General features: G+C 43.0%; 2 protein-coding genes across 2 annotated transcripts in view; one reads left to right on the top strand and one right to left on the bottom strand.

The window, feature by feature from the left end:
- LOC1274848 (uncharacterized) overlaps positions 1 to 23,320 on the top strand; it is a 102,992-nt gene that overhangs the window by 8,974 nt on the left and 70,698 nt on the right. Inside the window, exon 2 of the mRNA XM_061645552.1 lies at positions 15,913 to 16,034. The gene's annotated coding sequence lies outside the window, so the exon portion shown is untranslated. The remainder of the gene's footprint in view (positions 1 to 15,912; positions 16,035 to 23,320) is intronic.
- Positions 4,275 to 6,507, bottom strand: LOC1274850 (UDP-glycosyltransferase UGT5). The gene is made up of 5 exons (XM_314059.5): positions 6,212 to 6,507; positions 6,050 to 6,137; positions 5,776 to 5,971; positions 4,802 to 5,650; positions 4,275 to 4,721 (listed from the first exon to the last, which is right to left on the bottom strand). Exons 1-5 carry the CDS (start codon positions 6,386 to 6,388, stop codon positions 4,379 to 4,381), a joined length of 1,653 nt encoding a protein of 550 aa, XP_314059.4. The 5' UTR covers positions 6,389 to 6,507; the 3' UTR covers positions 4,275 to 4,378.

Genomic DNA, 23,320 nt, shown 5'->3' with positions numbered 1-23,320 from the left:
GCTATTTTTGTTTCTTTTTCTCATTTGTCTACAATCGGCTGAACCATTGTGCCATGGATAAGGGTGTTAAATATCTTTTCATGCTTTTTTATATGATGCTAGAATATCTCCCAGTAAAGGCATGATTTATACATTTTTGCAACACTTTGTGGGTCGTTTTTCACAATCGTCTAATTTATCAGACCGTAAATAAAATTACCCTTCGATTCACACTCTTAGATTAAGCCATTGCTCACTCACTCTCACCACCGATAGAAGAACCACTAGCGCGCTGCCACACAAGCGCATTACTTGCACCGAGGCACGGTTCTGTATGGAAGCAAAGGGAGCTAAATCAGCTGCCAAGAGTCACCATTTATTAGTCCCTTCACCGGCGCACCACACACCACTACGCGTTTATTTTTTACCCTCACATCCGTAGTCTCATCTCCCGTCGAAGATCGATCGACCCGCATAAGCGGTCGTTTTTATCGCTTTTAACCGGCCCTGGCTAGGCCATGCATTCCTTATCAACCGTCTGCATCTCGACCGATCGTGGCGCAGCGTGTATACGATGCGTTCTGTGCTCGGTCGTGGAAAGTATTCGGCTGGTGGAGTGAAGCGGAGTTAAATCACTTCTTAACATTTCCATTTGCCGGGGTCAGAAATTTTAATATCCGGCAAATAGATGACGGTACCAACCGCCGATTGGTTGCACATTAATTTTCATCTTTTTTGTCATTCGGTTTTAAACACTTTCTTCTTGGTCGTTGGACATTTGTCTGCACAACACGAGAAGGTAAACCATGGGTTTTTTGTACCTACTTTGTTCAGATTGAACTTTTTTCTTGTAGGCAATGGGTAAACATTTAACGCTTCCACGTTAGCGTCCAACTAACCGTGGCAGTGCATCTTATCGATACCTTTCTAAATCTCCCAGCACGTGCATATTTATTGCGCAGCTTGATGCCTGTCAAGAATTCACCAATCTCCCACCTCTCGCCAAGATGCAGCCAAGTCACGATCCGGTCCACCGGCTAACGAATACTTACGCAATAAGTCAGCTGTCCGGGCGCAAAGGAAGCCGCCGAATCGTACGCTGACGCAACCGTGTGCCACCTAACCGGGCTAACCGGGAGAGGTGTTTATTTTGGAAATGAATATGTACGCTTGTTTGATTATTTGTTCGTCGATTTGGGGTGGTTTTTACTCCCGCTCTCTCTCTCTTCTCCTATTCAATACCTTCATTGCATCACTGCCACGCAACGTTCTCGCGTGATCTTACGTGTTTCGTTCACGAGTGTTTAAAACAAATATGTCGATATTGAATCGACAGGCATCAAACGAGTACCGGCTTATAAAATCTTCACCCCGGAGTAAAATTCTGGTCTCTGAAGAGGAGAGCGTAGAACGGGGGAGTTAGATAACTAGACTCGTTGCCCAATATTATTTCCACCTTATACGTTCATGTACGGGAAGTTTATTTCATGAACACGAACAGGGTAGAAGCAACTGAAAATCGCTACGACGATTTGGTTCGATTTCGTCACTAACCTACAATGCAGGAAGCGATCAATCGACACTTCCACATGCATGGTTTGATTTTCTTGACTTTTTCATTCTTGCTCAACTGAATCGTTGTTTGGTGGTTGTTAGATTGGATGCAGACAACGAACGGCTGACATTTTCTTCCGGAGCTTCCTGTCACTGGATATGATACTGGATATGGTACTGGAGCAGTTGAAACAAACTCACAACGATTCTGGGATTTCTATATCGGTCTCGTTCAACGAAAGTACCCCTGTTAGTTTTAGAACCACATTTTTGGAAAAATTGCTTCAGGATATACATTTTTTTCCTCTTGTGGAAGTTTTCTGGTGTGTTGCAATTAACAAGGGTGAATGCATGAGAAAGATTTGGAAAAAAATGTAACACCGCTTTTTCTCTCCATGACCTTGAGGCATCACCCTTCAGTGCAAACCTTCAGCAAAGGGGTTTCGCTTTGTTGCTAACAATCCGTTAAAAGGCTTATTTTATCGTCATTAATAAACCTTTTCGTAGGTATGATACAGTATGATAAATGCGCTCGTATTGTAAGGGGTAATATTGTTCAAAATCAGAGCTGGATTATTGTTTCTTGATTTGATTTTATTTATTTCACTTCTAAATATCTCATATTTATCCAATTAGCTTTCAATGTGCAGTCTTTGTTGATCGTAAATCATTTACAGAGCCATCTCCTCAATGATTCAAATTCTATCTCGCATTTCTCACAGCTTGATTGTGGTTTCTATCTGTGGATCTATACTCTGCTGCACGGTTCATCGTACATTCAATTAAATGTACTCTTGATGCTTGTACTGCCAACAGCAAATATGTACGAAACTTAACCACAAGCTCCATTCTCTTTGATTTAAAACTTCAAACGTATATTTGCAAACGAGTATCCAATCACTAGCACCCGGAAGGCTTTCCATCATCCCATTTCTATCGGAACCGTTAGGAAGGCGAGTTCATTCCACAAATATCCTCACTCTCGTTGCACAGCACCACCATCAACAACATCAACCACATCGTGTACTGTACGCTCTGTAGGATACTCATCGTGCCAACGAAGGGCGCATAAAGGCTGGGAATTTGGCAAAGTATTAGATACGCTTCGTCGCCCGGCAGTTCGACGGTCTATTGATGCTCGGCTGGTTTGTACTTATTGTGGGCAGCAAAATGAGCACGATTTCAGTTTGGTGTCCATGGTTGCGATTGATTGTAGAAGTTGGCTTGTAAACACATTCACAAGCCAGCGTCTAGCTAGAGCGGAGCAGTTATCTCTTCCTATTCTTCTAATTTGCAGCACAACAATGAGAAAATCTAAATATTTACGATACCTATCGGCCTGTTCTGAGATGCAGCGGCAACATCTGCCACATGCGCACGCTGCTGGAGGTTTGGTTGGCGTGTTGAGTTTGAGGACAGTGTGCATCAACCGATGTCGATCGATGTACAGCAACCAAGGGAATGGTTGTCCCGTAAATGACCTCACGCTGACTGATGCATCCATCTTTGCCACTGTGGGGGAAAATGTAGTCACAACAAGACTGGAACGAACAAATAAGGGGAGTAGATTTGCATTTTATAGTACACAGCTCCAGCCCGCCCCACTCTGATGATGGTGTGATGTTATTTACTAGCTTTGTCAGATCATTTCTACCATCATACTCATGATGTGCATGCGCGGGGAAAACAACAGCTCTCATGTTAGAGATGCTTGGAAAAAATCTCTCCTCACGCGATTCCATCACACGCCATAGTGCAGCGTATTGGTTTGATGCAGGGCCGCGGCGAATGCGTACCATAAACGCGGAGGGAGCGAACCATGGCCCACAACAACAAGCATCCAGCGTGTCCCTGCGGGAAAGCGTACATACAAAGAGTTGACGATGGAAAAATTGGCTACATTGCTGACTGTAAGCTGCTTAGCAGGCCTGATCTGCTTAACAAGGAAGCAACCGAGAGTCGACCGAGCCTCGGGTCGACTTTATTTCGGTTGCCTCAGTACGGGATGGTCATTATCGTTTTCAATGCATACACTGGTGTGGTGGTGTATCGTCGTTGCTGGCCACACTCATTCGCAACGAATAACACGTGCTTCGGTATGTGGATAGTATCCTGCTTTAAGGCTCACCACCAATGACAAACAATCAACCAGAGTCCGCTTACAAATTCTTGTTATTTTTTCAAATAAAACTCCATCAACACATCGTCAGCCATGAAGGGGCCCAGTTGGCTCGTTCTATCGCGATGCGTTGATATGTTTTTCGATTTTCATATCATCGTGTATTACGTTTTTTTTTTTGTTACACCACATACGACGATGACACTCTTGTATTCTAAGCTCATTTGCAAAGGAGCTTTGCGCCTTCAATGGCATCATTAGTCGACGAGTCGAGGTGGGTTATTTCGTGTGGTTTGGGGTCATCATTGAAAAGGTGATACGAGGGTTTTTGTTCGTAACTGATGCTCTTGGATCGATTTTTCATGTCAGACCCATTTTACTCTCATTATGGTGGGCTTATTGAGCATATATTTTTATGGCGGGATCAATGGTGTAATTAACTGACAGGCTTTTATGTAGGATATGTGTGTAAAGAAGAAATTATAACAGAATGAATGAGGTTGAAAGCTATTACTCTAAATGTCACATCGATTGTTACGTTCAGTGTACTTTACTTTCATGTAAAAGTTATTATTACGATTGATTTCAACATCACTTATAGTGGTACAGAACTCGTTCTAAATTGATAAAACAGTAAAATTTTTATTTCTATTTTTTATACCATTTAAACAACACTACATAAGCTCAAAAAAACTCCCATATATCCTTCACAGTCTTGGTTCCATTTCAGTTCTTTTTCTTTTGCACAGCCTTGCCTGCCATTTTCCCATTAGCTGCCGCTTTGCCTGTATTGATAGTATTCTTCAACTTTCGCTCGTGTGTCTTTCGTAATATGATCTGAATCAACGTCGCAAACAGTCCCACCGGTATCATGGTGATTAGCACCAGTATGGTGGCAACATCCACGACGTGCCGGGGCCAAAAGGACAGATACAGTGCACCACTGCGCAAATAATTAACGCCACTATCCTGCTTTAACACGTAGTCAACGTAGTAGAGGACTTTGTCCATGGGTTTAAGCGGTTGTTCTCGGAACTGTCGGGAAGCTTTTAAAGCTGCATAACGATATCTGTGCAAAACAAAAAACAAACAAAAGAATTGATTATGCTTATTTGCCCCCAAAAGAAGGTTGATTTTTTTCACACTTACGTAGAGTTATTAAGCATCTCGTTGATCGTATGCAGCACCTGCTCCTCCGTTATGTTTTGATAGTCGAGCTTCAGACCAAAGCCAGCCTCTATCGCACGGTTTACCAGTATCTCCTGATCTCCAGCCAGCGGTAATCCAACGATCGGTTTACCATAGTGCACCGTTTCCATCATGCTGAGCAGTCCACCGTGCGTGATGTGTAACCGCACGTTCGGATGGGCCAGTAGCTGCTGCTGCGGCATCCACGGACCAATGATCACATTGCCCGATTGATTGGGCAGGGTGGCATTTTCCCACTTCCAAATGATCAGCACCTGGCTCAGCTTGCTGAACGCGCCCACGAACGCTTCCCGCAAGCTGTCGGGGAAGTCGGCCGAGCGAATGTTCGTGCCCATGCTGAAGTAGATCACTCCATTCTTTGCCTTCTCTACCCAATTGATCACGTCCTGCGAGAAGCCCGTATCTTCCAGCTGGCGGATGTGTGCACCGCCAATCTCAATCATGTTCGGCACGAACGGACGCGCGAAGTTAATTACCGGATGGCTGTTTACCAGCACCAGGCTAACGTTGTGAATGAGATCAAGCAGCGGGGGCAGATCGCGCCGCGCAAAGTAGCGCTGGTAGACGGCTTCCTGCGACGGCAGGTACAGGTACTTGTAGTTAAACTGCTCACATATCGACACGAACGTGTTCCACACGCGCTGCACCAGATGCATTCGGTCGGAGTAGCCGAGCGACGGGATCGGATTGTAGGCCGGGTTGTGCGGGTTGCCCACCATCTCGTTCGTGTACTTGTTGGGGGCATCGGCGCTGTACACAACCGCCGGCACCCCGTAATGATAAGCCAACCTGTGAAATGTGGACGGCATGGCGCGATAAGATTGTGCGCGGGAGCGATTGTTCGCCGCCCGTATCGATGGGGCGTCTTGGGAATGAGGGAGGGAAAAGGGTCCTTTTGCCCTTCTTTTGCTTACCCGAGTAAACTTTCACACAGCACCTGATCCAGGATTAGCAGGTCGAAGGTTTCGGTCGGGTTCTTTAGCAGCTCCTGTAGCGCTGGATGGCCGAGCGTATAGTCGGCCAGTGCGGCCGTGCCATAGATGACATTGGTATTGCCATAGAAGCTCGATTTGTCACGCTTGGTAAACACGTTCGCGTGGAGTCCATAATCTGTCCAGAAGCAAACGTTTTATAGCACCGAGTTTTTGATAAGACGCCACTCCAAATGCGTTTTGCCCACTGACGTACCTTCTATGTGGCTAAACAGTCCAGTTATCCTCAGCTGTCGAATGTTCTCGTACGCATACTGCACCTCGAACGGGCTTACGATGGTTACCTGCACAGATGTACCACCAGACAAACAAACATCGTCAGTAACTATGAGTCTGTGTTTGATGCGTTCTTACTCACATTATGACCTCTGGCTGCGAGTGCCTCAAACAGCACCTGTCCAAAGAGATAGTTCGTCTTGCTGATGCTCGGAAACACGGCCAGTATCTTAGCGGCGCTGGACGTTCTGCACGTGCCGGCTAGTATGACAGCCGCCAATGCAATACAGCCCAGCAGAGACCTACTTCCGACGACCATATCTACCGTCGGTTAGCGTGGAGTGCACGAGGGTATTACTCACGAGTGCGCACACTTACCGGTGTGAACGTCTGACAGACAAACAATCGTTGTCGAAGCGTTTAGCCATACTGACGTAGTCCACTCTGTTCACCCGATAATGCGGCACGAAGAGACGCGCGCGCACGCCTTCCACTGATAGCAGCGTCTTCGATAAGGCGACCGAAAAACATCGAATTCTAACGCTCCACGTAGCTTACCAATGGTTTCCTCACTTTGGAGCAATCTGGACCGGGTTTCATTAGCCCGCATTGTCGTGTGTGTTTCCCCTCGTCTGAGACAGTACTCGCCCGGGACCTGGTTCATTCAGTACGGCAAATTAGCCATACCGGATGCTGAGGGTGCAATTTTCATCGAATTTCCTCCCACTCGTAAATGGGGGAATGAAAGCAAAAAAAACATGTGCACCTTTTGGCCGACCTTGAAAAACGGATGTTTAGTGTCCCTAGGCAAAAATCGTTCCCTCGGGCAACACCGAAAACGAAAGAACTGTTTCGGAAGCAATAGAGAGGAAAGAGAGGAGAGACAAAAATCGATATTTTTCGTACATTATGGTGAGATCGGAGTGTCGCCACCCTGGTCCTGGTGTTGATTGTAGGCAGAGTTTCCAAAACCCGAGGCCAACGTTTAAACAATCACGTTTCATCGCTCCTGCTGCCGTGCAGAGCATGCACAAGCCGCTGTCTGTTGTCATGGTAACTTGGGGTGTATCCTGCATCACTCGACATCATGTCTGTCTGGCTAGCTCTGTGTGTTCTGGCGCGCTGTTCACCGAGTCCGACGCACCAGTAAGCAAACAGTAACACGCTCTTACACATATACACGCTACCCACCCTCCTCGTTCTAAATGTAATAAAGAGGAGAAACCATTTTGCAATCGTGCCGGGACAGACAGGGTGGACGTGGCGTAGTTTTGATGCCTCTTTCGCTCTCTCGGAAAGTGGCAATTTTACTGCCCCGCTATCCTGCCGGTGAATTCTCCCGACCAAAGGAATCGCATTTTGTCGCAATCATCAGCGAACAACATGAGACGGAAAACGTGGAAACTGTGCTTTTCAACAACCCGTAACTTTGTGGGATGGAAATTTGGCGTGTAGTACCGGAGGCACGTTTAGCTCAAAACCGTACGCGAACGTTTAAACATGTTGTTTTTATTGCCCCTCGCACGTTGTTTATCGAATGGTGGAAATAATATTAAAACAGATGAAAATGAAATTCATGCTCCCATGGGGTGGGGTTGGGCCTTTCCGGCGAACTGATAGAAAATTTACATTTACATCATAGCCTTTATGATGGTCTACACTTTAGAAGGCTGTTCTATTGATCCGTTTCGTAATCTCTTACATTCTATTAGTCTTTACGTTTACTTTATGATGTTTGCAGTTGATTTTAAAGAATTTTGCATAAATAATTTGTGCTCAGTTCTATATTGCTGTTGTACTTGATTTCCTTTCGCTTAAAGACTGTTGGGCAACGTTTTCCAATGCAACAAAAATGCACAAATGCTTATTTTTCATAATTTGTAGCAGTTATATGTCTTTCAAAAGACTTATTTTATCTATAAATTTAATCTTATAATCGATCTAGAACTATGATTTCCTTTATGCTCCTTTTTCGTTTTAGTTACTTTCTAGGTACAAGCTTTCAACAATAATAAAGTATCATTATGTCACCATATACACAGATAACATCTTACTTACTTACTTACTTATCCGGCGCTACAACCGCTTTGCGGTCTTGGCCTGCCAAAGATAACATCTTACTCTTAATATAAATGGACAATTGTTTCATGCATAGTTTTGCAGCATGCGTCAAAACAAAGTTTCTCCCGTCCATAGAATAAGCTCTCCAAATTCGCTTGAGTATCGTGTTGCAACAAAACCATACCCTTGAATCCCAGGTGTAACCGCCCGGCCGAGAACAAACCATTGCCGTATAGTTCACAAACACTCGTCAGATGCCTTATTTGCACGACACAGCCTTTCCAAAATCCCTACGGTTTTTATTTAACCAACTTTAAGCCACCAGTGCCGGTGCAACGTCCGCTGCTGCAGTCCTGCCTAGCAAAACCCAATAATGCATCAGCTGTTGCATCCCGACTCTCATTTTACGGACTTTGAAAGCCATCTGCCATCCTACGCATTCGTCCATTCATACCACGCATTGTTCCTGTGCTTGCTCGTGCGTTTTACACGGTCGGCCTCTAACCTTCGGTCCGTTCTGTGCCCACCTGGTCAGTAAATTCGCTCTGTGGCCACCATAACAATTACAACTGCGGACAAACTTTGTCCATTCGTCAGAGGGTGTACTTGTGTCCCTAAAAACGTTGCATCCCAACGTTTGCCATGTACGTATTGCAGGATCCTTTAGTTCCTTCTGTCGTCCTCTCGACTTCTTCGGGGTGATAATTGCACAAACAATGTGAGGTTAGGGTCGCCGCACGTCTAGTTTGCTGATAAACGTTCTTAATAGCGTTTCACGCCTTATTAAGCGCTTCATTATTGAACCGTAATAAATATTGGTGTTTTTTTCGTCTTAGTTCAGGATTTATTTTTTTTTAATTTTGGCAAACTTATTCCTCCATGCAGTGTGATTTTAATTAGATTCTTCCGGCAATACAGGTTTGCCACAAATATTTCATCACAATGCTTGCTGTCAGTAAAAGTTTTTACCATTTCAGGCATAAGTTTGCCTTCTTGTTGAGCCCGATTGTACTCGCTCACTTGAAGCAAAGTCATTCCCGGTGGACACAATTGGCCTTTCGGGAAGCAGGAAAGCAAGTCACTACTCTGGCCAACTAAGCCCTATGTGCCCGATTAGTGTTGAACCATAACCTAAACACGGCTCGATCCAAAAACTTTCTCTATCTTACATCAACCACACACACACACACTGTTAGTCCGAGAACTTCTCTTTCGGCTTCAACGAAAATAAGCCCAACTTTCCTAAGCTGCTTTTGTTCTACACGATGTTCTCCAGCGGCAGCATATTCGCATCTTCATCGGACGTTGGCTGTCGTCGTGTGTGAAGAAATAAATCTTTTATCCATCAACCAACCCCATGCAGCTTGAAAGAAGTTTGACTGAACGTTATCCCAGGGGATCACTTCATATGTTTTTATTTTGCCTCGCTTGTCTGCCCTGAGCTGCCCGTTAATATCTCGAGTTTGAGAGTTTAACTTTGCGTTTTTAGCATAATATTGATTTTTTGTGTGTATGGTACATCACTTCATTGATTTTTGTATATTCGCAACATACGGCAATTGACAAAAATCTATCATACATTACCACGACGGAACCTCATTCAAACGCATTGTTCTGGGCTTTATATTTATATTTTGAATCAATTCTACATATTGCACAAACGTTGCATGTTGTGATGCACTAAACCAAGTTCGCACTTAAAATCAATGGTTTCTGCGGCATGTGTAGTCATAAACGGTCTTGTTCTGTATACTTTGTACAAACGTACCAGTCCGAACCAGCCCGTGCACTTTTGCGCTGATTGATTTCATTCTATTTATCCTTAGGGACATACAGTTCATTCCGAACAACACAACAGGAACATGGTCTGCCTCGGTGCTGGAGCAAACTTTAGTATCGTAGCATAGTAAATCCGAAACATAATAAATCTCCTGCCAGCAATTCAACATGACAGAAAATGGGATTTATTATGTACATACACAAACCGTACAAGGTGCTTCTTGATGGGGCACAAGACCTTACCAAAACCGTCCAGAGGCAAGAGGCGGCCCCCGTGCTGTTATTCTCATTACAAACCTTGGCCAGCGTTCCACGCGACAGCGCTGTTGCTGCCGCAGCGAGCAGTTTATGTGAAAATGTGAAAAATTATATCGGAAAACAACCGCTTCCAGCCGTACGGTGGGTTATTCTTGTACAAGAAGGAAAACAGAGGAGAAAAAAAACAGAGGTTGTAGCAAGTTGCTACAGTGAGCATCGTTTTTGGATGCTAAACTGTTGGTGTACTACCACCGAAGGGAATTTATAGAAGCACAAACGTTTATTGAGGCATTAAAGTAATGGACTTGTCATTTTTATTGTTGCACCCTTTTCACAGAACAGGTAGCTCAAATCATCCGCTAAAACAGCTGCTTTGGACATGTTTGGTTGATATGAGATTTGATCCCTTTCCAAACCAAAAACTCTTCCAGGTTCAGTAGCTCTCTATCTCTATGTCTTTGTGTAACACTCCATTAAAACAAACTGTTGCCATATGATAAAACATGCTCCTCTTCTAGTTACCACAATCGACTTATCACGCATAGAACTAAGCACATTGCAGGATCTGGCAATAACCTTCCTACAGAAATATAATGCCCAAAGTTTGTCCCTAAAATTTGTTCAAGCATCCCTCTCCTGCAAGACCCTACCAACTATCACCGCACTCTCATTATGAAAAGAAACATTAGAAATCATGTGACAAACGCAGATGCTCCCTATGAATGCAATGTCTTTTTAGTTTGTTTGTTTCCCACCATATCATGCTTAAAAGTGTTTATTATGCTCATGCACAGTCCCCGCTACAGATGCTATTAATGTTCATTTTATTGGTGGTCCTAATGTTCTTAACCATACACGTCTACCATACTGGAGCCTTCGAAGACCGAGAGCGGTTTCAAATCGTGCAGGACCCGTTTTAACCATTTTCTACGACGTACCAGGACCTCCAGCGCCCAGCAAGCACCCGTACCGGAAAAGTGGGCTATAAAATTTCCACTTTCTCAATTTTCCTTACCGTTTTTCTTGCATGTGCACCAACGGCGGCGTAACTGTGGCACTTTGCAACCCGACGGCATCAATGGCCCAGCTACCGAGAAGTGCATTGTGTGGCTGCTAGCGTGCACGCGGAGGGCAATGGTCGACCGAAAAGATTTACGATGTTTTTCAATCACCCAAAAGCCACATACCGAAATCTATACCGGCTAACGTGGTAACAAGCTCTGTTTGTCGGGGATTTGTGGATGGGTTTACGGGTTTCGACAATTTTCGATGGACGAAAAGTGCAATTTGTCACGGACTTGTTGCCGGCCCGGTTTTACCATTCTGGCAGGAGTGGGCTCTGGCTGCAAGGTTTTTGTTTTTTCTTTCTCTTTTCAAATCCGTGGAAAATCACAACTCCACACAATCTATGTCGACCGATCGTGTGATAAGCTAATTGGAAGAAGCGAAACTAGACGATACCCTGGTACTTCATCCATCAATTTGGACTATGTCCAAACAGGCTGTGCAGCATGATTGATGAAACTGCAGGGCGACACCATAAATTGCTTACACTTTTTGGCTAACGTACAACAATGTTGGATATTAATATTTAAAGCAATTTTGATAGAATTTTCATTTTATAAAATACAACAACTTCGCTTTTTCTCTCAAATCCAATGCTGACTTGGCCCCTGATCGGTTGCCGGCCTTTGTCAGTAGGCCTTTCTGTCACTTTCACTATTAATTGAAGTGGTTGCCACGAGGAAATGCACCATACGCGACTCATCTCGCATCTATCATCACGTGCAGCCGCTTCTGTGTGTGGCAACGTAGAGCGTTACTGTTTATTTACTTACCCAACTGTCACTGTATGATTTATTAATAGAGTGTGCAGCAATTTCCTGGTTCGACTGCGCTTTTCATTATCGCCCGTCTGCCATCCATGGCATTAGTGTCGATGACTAAAATACTGCTCGCATCCACCATTGTCTCAAGTGTGTTATTCCACGCAAGTGTCCGACATTGAGCTCTTATTTCCTGTAGCAAACACTTCTCCGCTGCTTATTGTTAATACTAGTTCTTAAAAACAACGCAGGAAATAATCAGAAATGAATGTATAATGCACATTCTATTCCTAATGATGCCATTTCCCTGCCAAAACATACGGGAAAAGAAGCAATATAAAGATATGACACAAGCTACATCCCATAAAGTGTAGTCATGCATATACAAAGTAATTCGTATACGAAGATATACGAAGTCATAGAAAAGTTATTTTATACCAAAACAACAGCCTTGCTTATTGAACATAACTCGAGCTAGATTGGCACGAATACTGCAGTACGCTTGAGCGTTCTCTTCCTCGGTTTTTCTGCTTTTCTAATCGCCATAATTAATTACGATTAAACATAAAGTCACTTCATTAGAGTGATAAACGGTAATGATAAGGATGAAAGTTATAATTGAATTAACTGGAATGATAGAGGATTCTACTTTCCTGTCGGTGAAAATGCGGTGTATTCAGTATTATTAGCACTGTATGTATAGTTTCACAAATTATGCAATTTGAATACAATAATTCACAAATTGCTTCTACTATATTGGAATTTATACATAGAAAATGAAGTTTCATATAGATCAAAACATACTCATAATACATCACATGAAAAATAAAATACATTTATATCACTGATTTTTTTAGCTAAACAGCGTGTCTCCCAATATTTTCTAGTAATTAAACCAATAAAAGAATCATTACGTTTAGTAAAATATCGCTTAAAACGTAAAAAGCAAGCTAGAGTTTACATTCTTCACATAGCATACATTTCTATGAAAAAAAGTTTTCCCACATTTTTAAACATATTCCTAACCTCTTAATTAAACATTAATGTATTCAGTCCAAATATGCAAAGACTCATTTAACAGCTATTTTTCATCCCGCGCTTGAATGTAGTACATTGAAATTCGGAGATAATGATCGTGGTGTTGCTTGTCCAACGAATCCCTTCTACACAGCCGAATACCTAATTACAGTAGCCAACCACCAATCCGTTCTTGTCAGTGATCGCGGCCCAACACATGCACACGAGAGGGGGGGAGGTGATAGAGTTAGACAAATGCAGGTCAATAGCATTTGCTGAGGACGTAGCTTGTCTCAGATGCATCTTGGTGGAGGCAAACAAACGATCGAATTGTTGCTTCTGGCCAGATACAAACTGTTCTTTTTCTGACAATTCCCAGCTCCATGCCTCGTGCAGCACTACTCGCAGCACCAAAAGTACGTGCGCCTCGCTCAAGGGTACATATTTAAATTGGAGAAAGAACCCACGCTCAGTGTAAATTCAAACAGTGCCCCCTATTTGTTGACAGTGCTGCTGCCGCATGTTTGAAGAAGTATCTTTGCAGTGACCCACAGATCCGACCGAAGATTACGATCGTTCCCTGTCACATGTGCGTTTGCATTACCTTCGACTTGCGGGTACGACCAGACATCCTAGCGTCATTGAGATGTCGGTATGCCGACTGAGGGGCCATATCAAAGAAAGAATCTACCGAACTGGTAAACGATCTTCATCTTAATGGTTTGGCTAAACTAAAATGCTACTTTGTGGCAGGTCTAGAAACTGTAAAATATGTTAAATATTTTTTGTACTACGGCCAAAAAAACTCAAACCAATGTAGCGATCAAAAGGCATAAGCCACATCGAATTTTTGGCATGTTTCCGAACGAGTGTCCGAACACGATCACTACAGGATTTTTCTAAACATCATTCCAAATATTCATCGTTTATAGCACGCATCTTGACATTCCATGCATCTTTAATCTTTAATCACAGTGTTTTCGGCAAGTATTATCGCTCATCTCTTTACTGGTTCATCGCGGTGCCATACTTTCTCCATTTACAACGATGACTCATCTAAAAAAATCCCATATTTCCGCGAAGGGAATAGCCGAAACCTTTGATGTCAAATGCACAACTCTGCTTTCGATGAATGATGTTGTTAAGGGGGGGGGATAGTTTAAGTATTCTTTTTGCAGGATCTATTTATACATTTTCCCAGCGGAGGGACACAATCTCCAATGCTCTTGGGGTTGTGTTTTTCTGGTAAGCATAGAACAGACTAACTGTTGGCGACAGAGTGACAGCGCTACTTGGAATGGTCCGCCGGACGTGAGCGGTCTATTGGGGATCGGCTATGTCGTGTAATGTTTTCTGTAGCATCTACAACGACGCCTTGATGTATAAACATTAGGGCAAGGAACTGGTTGCAGTAAAACCGATTGCATCATTGGTCATAAGCTTAATAATAGATTTTATGTTGCATAAAACGCAGTAAATAATATCATGGAGGCATTTTTCGTTATACTTCGTACACGAACGGCTGACGTCAAATGCAAAGCATTACCGCATCAAAATGTAACAAACTTTGAGAGGGGAATTTTTCGTGGGGAGTACCAGACAAACTCCACCGAAATGTAGTATAATGGCACACGCATTAACCCAGCTGATTGTGGCTACTGTTTTGTACTCATTTTTACATTAGGAATTACTAAACTCTACCAGCGTGTGACCCGACCATACAACCCATCGGTACCGAATGGATCGACCAATAAAATTCGAATCAAACAATTAACCACGACCGAAGAAGTTCGTAGGGTCACAATGGTAGAAACCATAGCGGGACAAACAGTAGGTCATTCCGGTTGTTGATCTTTTGTCAAGATGGATTCCAACCAAAGATAGGCTCCAATTGACAATAGATTGCATTGACCCTTTCCGCTTGAAAAAAAAAACGAAAGTCACAGTAATACCTTCTTCGATATTTTGCTTTTGTACTTTGCCGACTTTGCTGCAGTGACGCGTCATCAATTATACCGTTCAACGCGCTCAATCGTGCTTACTGTTGTTGGTTAGCTAAAAGCCTTTTTTATAGTCCTTCCAACACATGAATTGATTTAACTTCATGAGTTTTGAGAGGGACAAAGACGAATTAAAGTAAACTCGGTGAATTTTCGACGAAACAAATCATTTTTTTAGACATACGTTTGTTTAGTTCGAGACATAAACTATAATCCCTACTAGCTACATACCTGTACTCAAGAAGCGTCTGTAAAGCAAATAGGGCAACATCGGAACGAAGAGGTCCAAACCAATAAGCTGAGATTATCTGTAGGATTTTCAGCTCTTCAGAATTACAATAGCTCAAGACGCCAGGTAAAGACTTTTTTCTCTATTTCGAGAAGAATTAGCTTCAAACGGTAGCTTCAAGCTACGGATTCTCATATGACAAAGTGTCCTTAAGGTCCTGGTAATCTTTGTCATGCCAATCGCGGGTTTGCGGTATAGGGAAGAGAATGCAAGTGTCGGGTTGAATAGTACAATTTGAGAAATGCTTATATAGTTGTTCTTGAGAGTGAAGTGTGAACATGCATCAACTTTTCAACAACTGACGTTAAGAAAATTCTTGGTATGGATAAGCATCTTTCAGTTCTTTATCGTAAGCTTTACCTTGCTTGGGATTATGTCAAGTTACATTAGCTATTTTGTTTTTTGGTTTTAAAGGGCTTTTCATTGAATATCACAATATTGTTAGATTGAAATTGATTATAACTCATACCCACATAAAATTATATTTTTTTATAAACAATGTAAGATGTAATTATTTTAAAACTACTGATTATTCTCGGAAACCGAATTGGTTTTCGTTCTTTCTACTTGAAACAATCATTAACAGTTATCTCCTACGAAAATTTCATTCCAGCTTTTGCTTATTTTTAGCTATCAGTATACTGCAACAAACGAAACATAGTCCAGGAGGTGTCGGCTGCTCAAACACGAGCAGTACGGGAACAATAATTGTCAAATATTGCTCAATCCATAAAGGTAAGTACTAAGTACTCGCATGGCATTCTCAAGGTAACCAATTTAATTGTCGACTGATTTGGGCTTCAATTAAAAATGGATTCCAACACCTTCAGAACGGCGCGAGAAACGGCAATTGTCCATTAAAATCATGCCTCGTATTCTTTTACGGCAGCCGCTGCATCATGCTGGCTCGATTTTGCGCGTGCTGCCTTAAGTATGCCTATTTTCAGTGTACAGTGGGTCACTTTAAATTCTACACCTACCGCAATCATCACGTTTGATGATCGTCTGCAAGACGATGCCTCTTTTTTTACATACACAGTACACACTTTTAAGGGCTTTTCTAAAACTGCACATTCCTAGACGATATTTTTTAACGATTTTACCAACAATTGACACACGCTTGATACGTCTGCTTTATGATCGTACGCTTTTGGGTGGAAGCAAACTTCTTTCACAGTGCTGCTGAGTAATGGCACGCATTCGAAGTTGGTTCTTCAAAAGAATGCGGCACTCATTAGTAATGCAGACGCCATAATTCGGTGATGGGTGAATTAGGGAGGCTAAAAAGATGATTTTTTTTCTTGAAATATCTATATCTAGTATCTGTTTCTTTTTTACTAGGTTGGTAGTTGCCAATATAAAATATAATATATTAAACAATAAATTGGTTAAGTAAGTGAATGGTTTTGGCTGCCATAAATACAACTTAAAATGAATAATTCGGTTGCCTTTGTATCGAATTATTTTGTTAAACTCTTTAATTTAGCATCGCAAAGTGCAGGCCAAAGGTATCTTGGCGGTTTTAATTTAATTAATCTAGTGAATTGAGCATTTCATAAAAAAATGCCTCTACTTTAGCTCTAGCTAGAAAAGGTTACGCAAAACAATCAACTTTCGACAATGCAAAAGTAAATATACTACACCACCAATATAACAAAGTCAACATATTTGACAGGGTTGACATGCTCTGTAAAAGTCTATACAGAACTCTTTTTCTCTCTATCTCTGGTTTGCATCTGCATGTCAGCAAGTATAAAACATTTTGCCGAGAGGAAAATGGCAAGTAAAAATATAACAGAATCCTGTACCACGAATTCGTACAAATCATAGTAAGAATGAAATGAAATGTCTGTGTAAAATACGTCCATAGCTAACGGGCAGTGGTTGTTAGGCGTGTTTTTGTTTGACCAAGTTAAGCGCTGGCCGGAAATTAATTTTACCCTTTCTGTGCGAGCCGGTGTGCGTATTCATAATTTTGATCGTTTTCATTCAGCAGGAGGTATGCAGGACGACAACGGTGGCGAACGTGTGGAAGCAATTCATGAATGCATATTTTATGGTTGCCGATTACTTACCCGTACGCTCCGTTATGAGTAGGTCCGTCCCGGTATGTAACGCCGTATGTCTCTCTCTCACACACACATACGGTAGGCGACATCTTGCCGACATTACATCGCCACACGCCTTACCCAGGTGCCTACACTGTGACTGTGCGCCCAAACAAAACCCTCGGCTCAAATACAAACCAAATTCAACCACCATGACAATTCCCGATTGTTTTCGTACGAGTATTTTTTATGATTTTTTCTTCTTCTTGCTTTTCCACTGTCGGGTTGCGCACCAGAACGACCACACCTAACCAAGCGTTAAATTATATTAACAAATTTATACACAGCATAATCGCTTCCAAAGGTGCATTGTTGTGAGCGATGAAATGCAGCGCCTCGTTATGTTGTATGGGACTTTTTTTTCTAAACTCAACCATAGTCACTGCCGATTGGAATCGAGGTCTTGGACAGATTTCAAAGTTGACAGTCATCGTCAAGCCGCCCCGACCAACGACTCGATTCCGGCAGATGACGCCATGGGCTAAATGTGATATTTTGGGGATTTTTTGGTGAGCTGTATTTGCCGTATTTGATGAATTCACTTAAACACGATGCATGTCCAAAACATAGCTACCGATCTTTTGGTGACTCTTTCACCACTCTTTCGGCTTGGGTTATGCTTCTTTCGGCGCCCGAATCGGTGGGGCAATGTGAACGAAACGAAATTAATATTCCACTGCCTGCAAGCAGCCGGCGGCATGTGTTGGGCACGCCATTGCACATGTTTGCCATTTATGTGCGAGTATTCGGTTAGCTCTCATGCAGAGGGAAAATAATACAGATCATGTGTGACACTGGCTGTCATCTTTGTGATGTATTTGTTGGGTCGCGTCTGGGGACGATGGAAAACGTGCGGATAATGTTTATTCCTCTGCTTCTAAGCATAATATGTATCGGGGCAGCACGTGAAATCAAATGAACTGTGACAATACGTTGTTATGTTTATATGTACGAATTTTATACAAATATAAAACAATTGCAGCGTAAGATGACATTAACCCCAATCTGTTCAACATTCCATCATGGAATCATGAAACTGTTCTTCCACATAGTCAACATGGTAAGAATAAAATGGAAACACCTCACATACTAATCGTTGCTATTAATAAGTTTGCGCTGTTTCACCAGCTACTACAACACAATAAGCACAATAAGAAAGTCACTGCCGGGGCAGAAGACACTTACGCAAAGCCGCGTTTAAGCCGCCGTGACGTGACCGGAAGTGCATGCTCTTTCTCTCGTGCAGCACAACCGCGGTGAGCGGATGCGCGATGAGTAAAAACCCGATTAGTAATTCCCCACCGGCCCCGGGTGCCCTTGGACACACGACCCAATGCGACTTGCCGTGTTGCCGCGGTGTTGATGATGCGATCATATTTATTTGCGCAATCACGCGCATGGCACCGTTTCACGGGAAAAGCAAAACCCCGCGTGAGCCATTGAGTTCTGTCCGAGCCAGTCAGCGCCATTCACCGACTACACTCGCAACAAACCCTTTTTCGCAATATTTAAACGTGTGTTTTATAAGCTCCACGGGTTATGTTTATAATTCGTTGGCGTTCCCCCTCCCCCCTGCCACACTTCTGTTTTTACAAACATTAATCAACCAGAACCAACCCGGTTGAAGGTGGTGGTCACTCGCTACCTCCCACGCAAGCCAACTCGGGATGCCGACCGTTATTAGCCGGGCAGGAAATCGCATCCGGACGTCCGATAGTGGATGTGGAAAATTAACGGGAAAAGATTAATGGTGGCGTGCTCGTGCGTGCTGAAGGATTCGCGAATCTGTGCACCCACGCGCCCAAATGTTTGCGTTTGCATTGCTGTGTGTTTGCATAGGTAGGTGGCGTCCCCGGGGCCGATCATAAAACAATCATCAAGCTTACAATTTTGGAGCTTCGCTCGAGCGTCAACAGTTCTTCAACTTCAAATTCAATCTACTGTTCCTAGAAATGGAAGGTTGATTCGTGCTTGCACTGGACTGTTCGGCTTAAAACGACTCCTCTTCTTCACACACAAGACTGGACATTCAATAAATTGCTCGTCAACAACAGCCCATCGCCAGCAAACACTGTTTTAAAAGCCATACCTCACCGGTGAGGGGAACGCTTAAGCGGCTCCTCTTTAGCGTTGGATTACTACGGGCTGAAGTGTAGCTGGCAAGCTATTGCAATTACTTTAGAACCGTCCAACACTCTATCGCTGGTTTACCTCACACACCGCACCACAGAGGGGCAAAAAGGGCTTATGCAGGCTCATGGTAAATGATGCAAGCGAAGCGGAATGGAAATGCCTTTTGCCGTTTGCATTCTGAGCCACATGCAATGGAGCTAAGAAGCTTAAAGGCAGCTCACTGTGTGCGAGTTAGCCAGGTTTTTTTTTTTTTTTTTTTTGGAGGCACGGCTTGCCTTTGGAAATCAGCTTGTAAAACCACGAAATAACGAACGAATCGATCGGCCAGTCGCGATGCCACGGGTGTGCAGACAAATAAACCGAGTGAGAAAAACGGCAACCGGTAGTAAAAATGCAATCCATCCGTGGCCAACGCCGGTGGAGTCCGGTTAAGCCCGCAGCAAGAAAAAGAAAAAAACAGAATTTCTCTACCTTCCGATAGCGAGTGTAATCCTTTCGAACGAAGCGTCGAAACTCTTCACTGTATTAGAGGCACAGATTTTCTTTCATTTCGGTTTCAGCTGAAGCGGGCGTAGAATTTCCTGAACGTAAGAAAAAAGTGTTAGCTTTGTGTTTGTGGAGACTAAAAAAACAAAATTGATAGTCGATTGCCTTCTCGGTAAGGACTTTTAACTTTTTCTGATTTTTTGGTGCTTCTCTTAGATTTCATAGAAATGACTTCAAAATTCGATATATTGGCCAGCTGAAATTTCCGACAGCATCTTACTGAAAGGGCATGCTATAGGCAACAAAAAGCTGATAAGAATGTAGGAACATCTGCAATTTCGATGTACTTTAATATGTTTCACAAACGATGATGATATTAAGAAAGGGTGGTTTTAAAAATTACGATATAGATTCACCATAAACATTGGTAATCTATCTGTGTAGCTCAAATAAACGTCCTCCTTCTTTGTTGGTATAACGATTTGGGTGGCTTTGCCGATCTTTATAAACGCCAAATTGTCTAACCACATTACATATCGCTTAACTACCATCTTCTTCAAATTTATTTCTATTAATTTCAAGAAAATTCTTCCCAATAGTTCATTCATAGCACTAGCACCTCATACTAGGAATTTGGTCATCAAGAATACTTAGCCAGTAGTATTCTATTCCTTGATAAACCCATAACCATACCTAGAAATGAGAGACTCCCTAATTTCAATTCATTCAAACGCTCTTCCTTCAAAAGAAGCACAGGAAATTATTCGCTTTTTCAAAGGGATACAGGTGAAATAACATTCAGTAAAAAATAAACTAGCAAACCAACACAACGGTACGCTCACGAATAACATAGCATCAACCTCCAGCAGATACCAGGTCCAGCAGCGGCCAGCAGAACTGTTCCATTAAATATTTATGAGCAAAGTTGAAGTACATAAATTAAGCGCCAATGTAAGATAGCACTCGAGCACAAGGATGCTTCATTTTACATGCTACTACTTTCGTTTTGTTTACCTAGCCTGGTAGCACTCGTTGGACTTTTCGATGATTTCTGGCCGGTTGCTGCAAACCATTAGGAGCGCATTAAAAGCCAAGTATGGAACAAAAAAGTGTTGCCTCAAGTCGAGCAATCAAAACAGCGGTCCTTTTGAAAAGAATGATCCTACGTTTGAATTTTTGACGGAACGGACCAGTGCACGAAGGAAGCAGAAGATAATATTGCTCCACTTTTCAATTTCGCTTCACTGGACGCAGGTCCCAGTAATGCGTTCCGTTTAATGGACCATGTTTCCGAAACAAGGCAAAATATCGTAAAAATCCATCTGTTTACACTTCTCGCATCGGCAATGCACTTTGCGTTTTCGTTTTGCATCTCTGCGACGGTCACATTGCGGCCTCGAGCGAAATGATAAACGCACGTACCTATCCCGGTCAGTGGGTTAAGGATAACAGGTTCTGTCTGTTAAAGGGTTTTTATTTGTTTGTATTCTGTCATGTAATATCACACCCAAGCTGCGTCGTCCGATAGGAGGTAATTATTTTTCCATCCGTTTCTTTTGACTCGTTTTTGGTACAAATCCATCCAACGAAATATGGCTCTCGTGTGAATTTCCTCTACAGTAGTTCATGCTGGGGTTTCATCCGACGGTTACGTTGGCTCAGCTGTTAAATTAGTTCATTCTGTTTAGATATGAAAATGCTTCCCCCGAGGGTGAGTGGTTGTTCGCAAAACTTTCGTTTTCTTTTGGTAAAATAATTTGTGAAGCCTTTGGCTGAATGATTTATGAGGCTGGTAGAGGGTTATGTCAAAAAAGTTGCTTACCCCCGACAGACGGTGCCGCTACTGTGTAGCACACGGTGGAAAGGATGAGCGATTACCTGAAGCGCCGAACTTTGAAGTTCAGGGCTTCCCGTCGGACGACGATATGTTTTGCAGCCCTTGCAGAACGGAAGGCATAATTATGCTGTCCACGCAAAATGCCGACTATGCTTCATTCCTTCAGCATAGTATACCACATTAATCTGTTGCAGGAACTGTCATGGCAAAATTGGAATAATAACTTTTGGTAATATGATTGTTTCATAATAAAACAATCCGTTCGCTCATTTCATGCATTGGAAGGCGATTTCATTTGCATATAAGCCCTCAGGCTTTTAAATACCTTAAATCGGTACAGTTAACGCGATTAATACCTATTTTTCATTGCCAGTTACAGAGGTGAATGCTCAAAATTATAAAGGCTGGCTCAGCATTTACAATCACCAAGCTGCATAAAGGTGAATAATGCACTTTTAAACGCTTTGCAGTGAGTGGGGGATTTCGATTTAATCCTCCGTCCCATTCCCAGTGGATCCTAGTCGCACTCACTGTACACTGCCCATTTCACACCAACCGACGACGTGGCCCTGTTGAACCGGTCAGGCTGCTGCTAAACGAAACTGCATCCACCGGCCACCGGCCATGGGGATGAGTAATACCACCAAAGATCGCGATCACGATCACGATCGCTGCGGACGGCACCAACACGAAGAAGCCCCACGCGAGACCGGCCACTTGCACACAGGGCGCGCTATGTGTGAGAGGTTACTGCACTTTTATGCTTTGGATGCCGTTTCGCTACGTCTCCCGATCGGGGCGACTCTACGCTGCTCCGGGAGTCTTTGGGCCGAACGATGAAGCGAGTCTTTTAACGAACCGACTACGGGTACCGGTCGATTCGTTCCCATTATTCGATGCCTTCGAAAGCAATGCTAATGATTGCGTTTACTGGTGAAAAAATAACAACCCCACTATCCCCGACGATCGCAGCACATCGGATCATTGCGCGGGAATCGGGTAGAATGATGAATTTGCATTTTCCTATCCGGGTCGGGTCGCGCCCGGTACGGTTGATTTTATCGTTTAAATGCTAGATTTCTGGAACAGACAGTTATCGTTCTTATATTGATAGAAGCGTCGGAAGAATTTGTACAACTTATTACCTTTTTAAAAGTCATAAAGCAATATTTTTTGTTAACATAAAACTCAATGATTGCACATTACAATTGAATGAAATGTATAAACTTTATTTGCATCACCAACACGTTTCTAACGAGACTGTGTCGCTCTGTAGCCCCATTTCCTGCTGCTCTTTTCACTTCTTGTATCAATATTGAATATCAAGCTACCTTTGCCTGATGTTTCGATTGTGCAGACGCTGTTTCCGCGACACGGTTAGCATAAGTAAATCAGCTTCCTCGGCTAACACATCCACCCGGGCACCAACAACCAAACAAAACCAAAGTGTATCTAAG

This window comes from Anopheles gambiae, chromosome 2, assembly GCF_943734735.2.
Source record: "Anopheles gambiae chromosome 2, idAnoGambNW_F1_1, whole genome shotgun sequence".
NCBI classification, from domain to species: domain Eukaryota; kingdom Metazoa; phylum Arthropoda; class Insecta; order Diptera; family Culicidae; genus Anopheles; species Anopheles gambiae.
The sequence above is the reverse complement of the archived record's forward strand: the minus strand, read 5'-3'. Positions and strand labels throughout refer to the sequence as shown.

Coding starts and splice junctions, on each gene's coding strand:
- LOC1274850 (XM_314059.5), bottom strand. CDS start 6,388: ATGGTCGTCGGAAGTAGGTCTCTGCTGGGCTGTATTGCATTGGCGGCT. Junction 5,972..6,049: donor ACTGTTTAGCCACATAGAAG/GTACGTCAGTGG, acceptor GCTTCTGGACAG/ATTATGGACTCCACGCGAAC. Junction 4,722..4,801: donor GAGATGCTTAATAACTCTAC/GTAAGTGTGAAA, acceptor TGTTTTGCACAG/ATATCGTTATGCAGCTTTAA.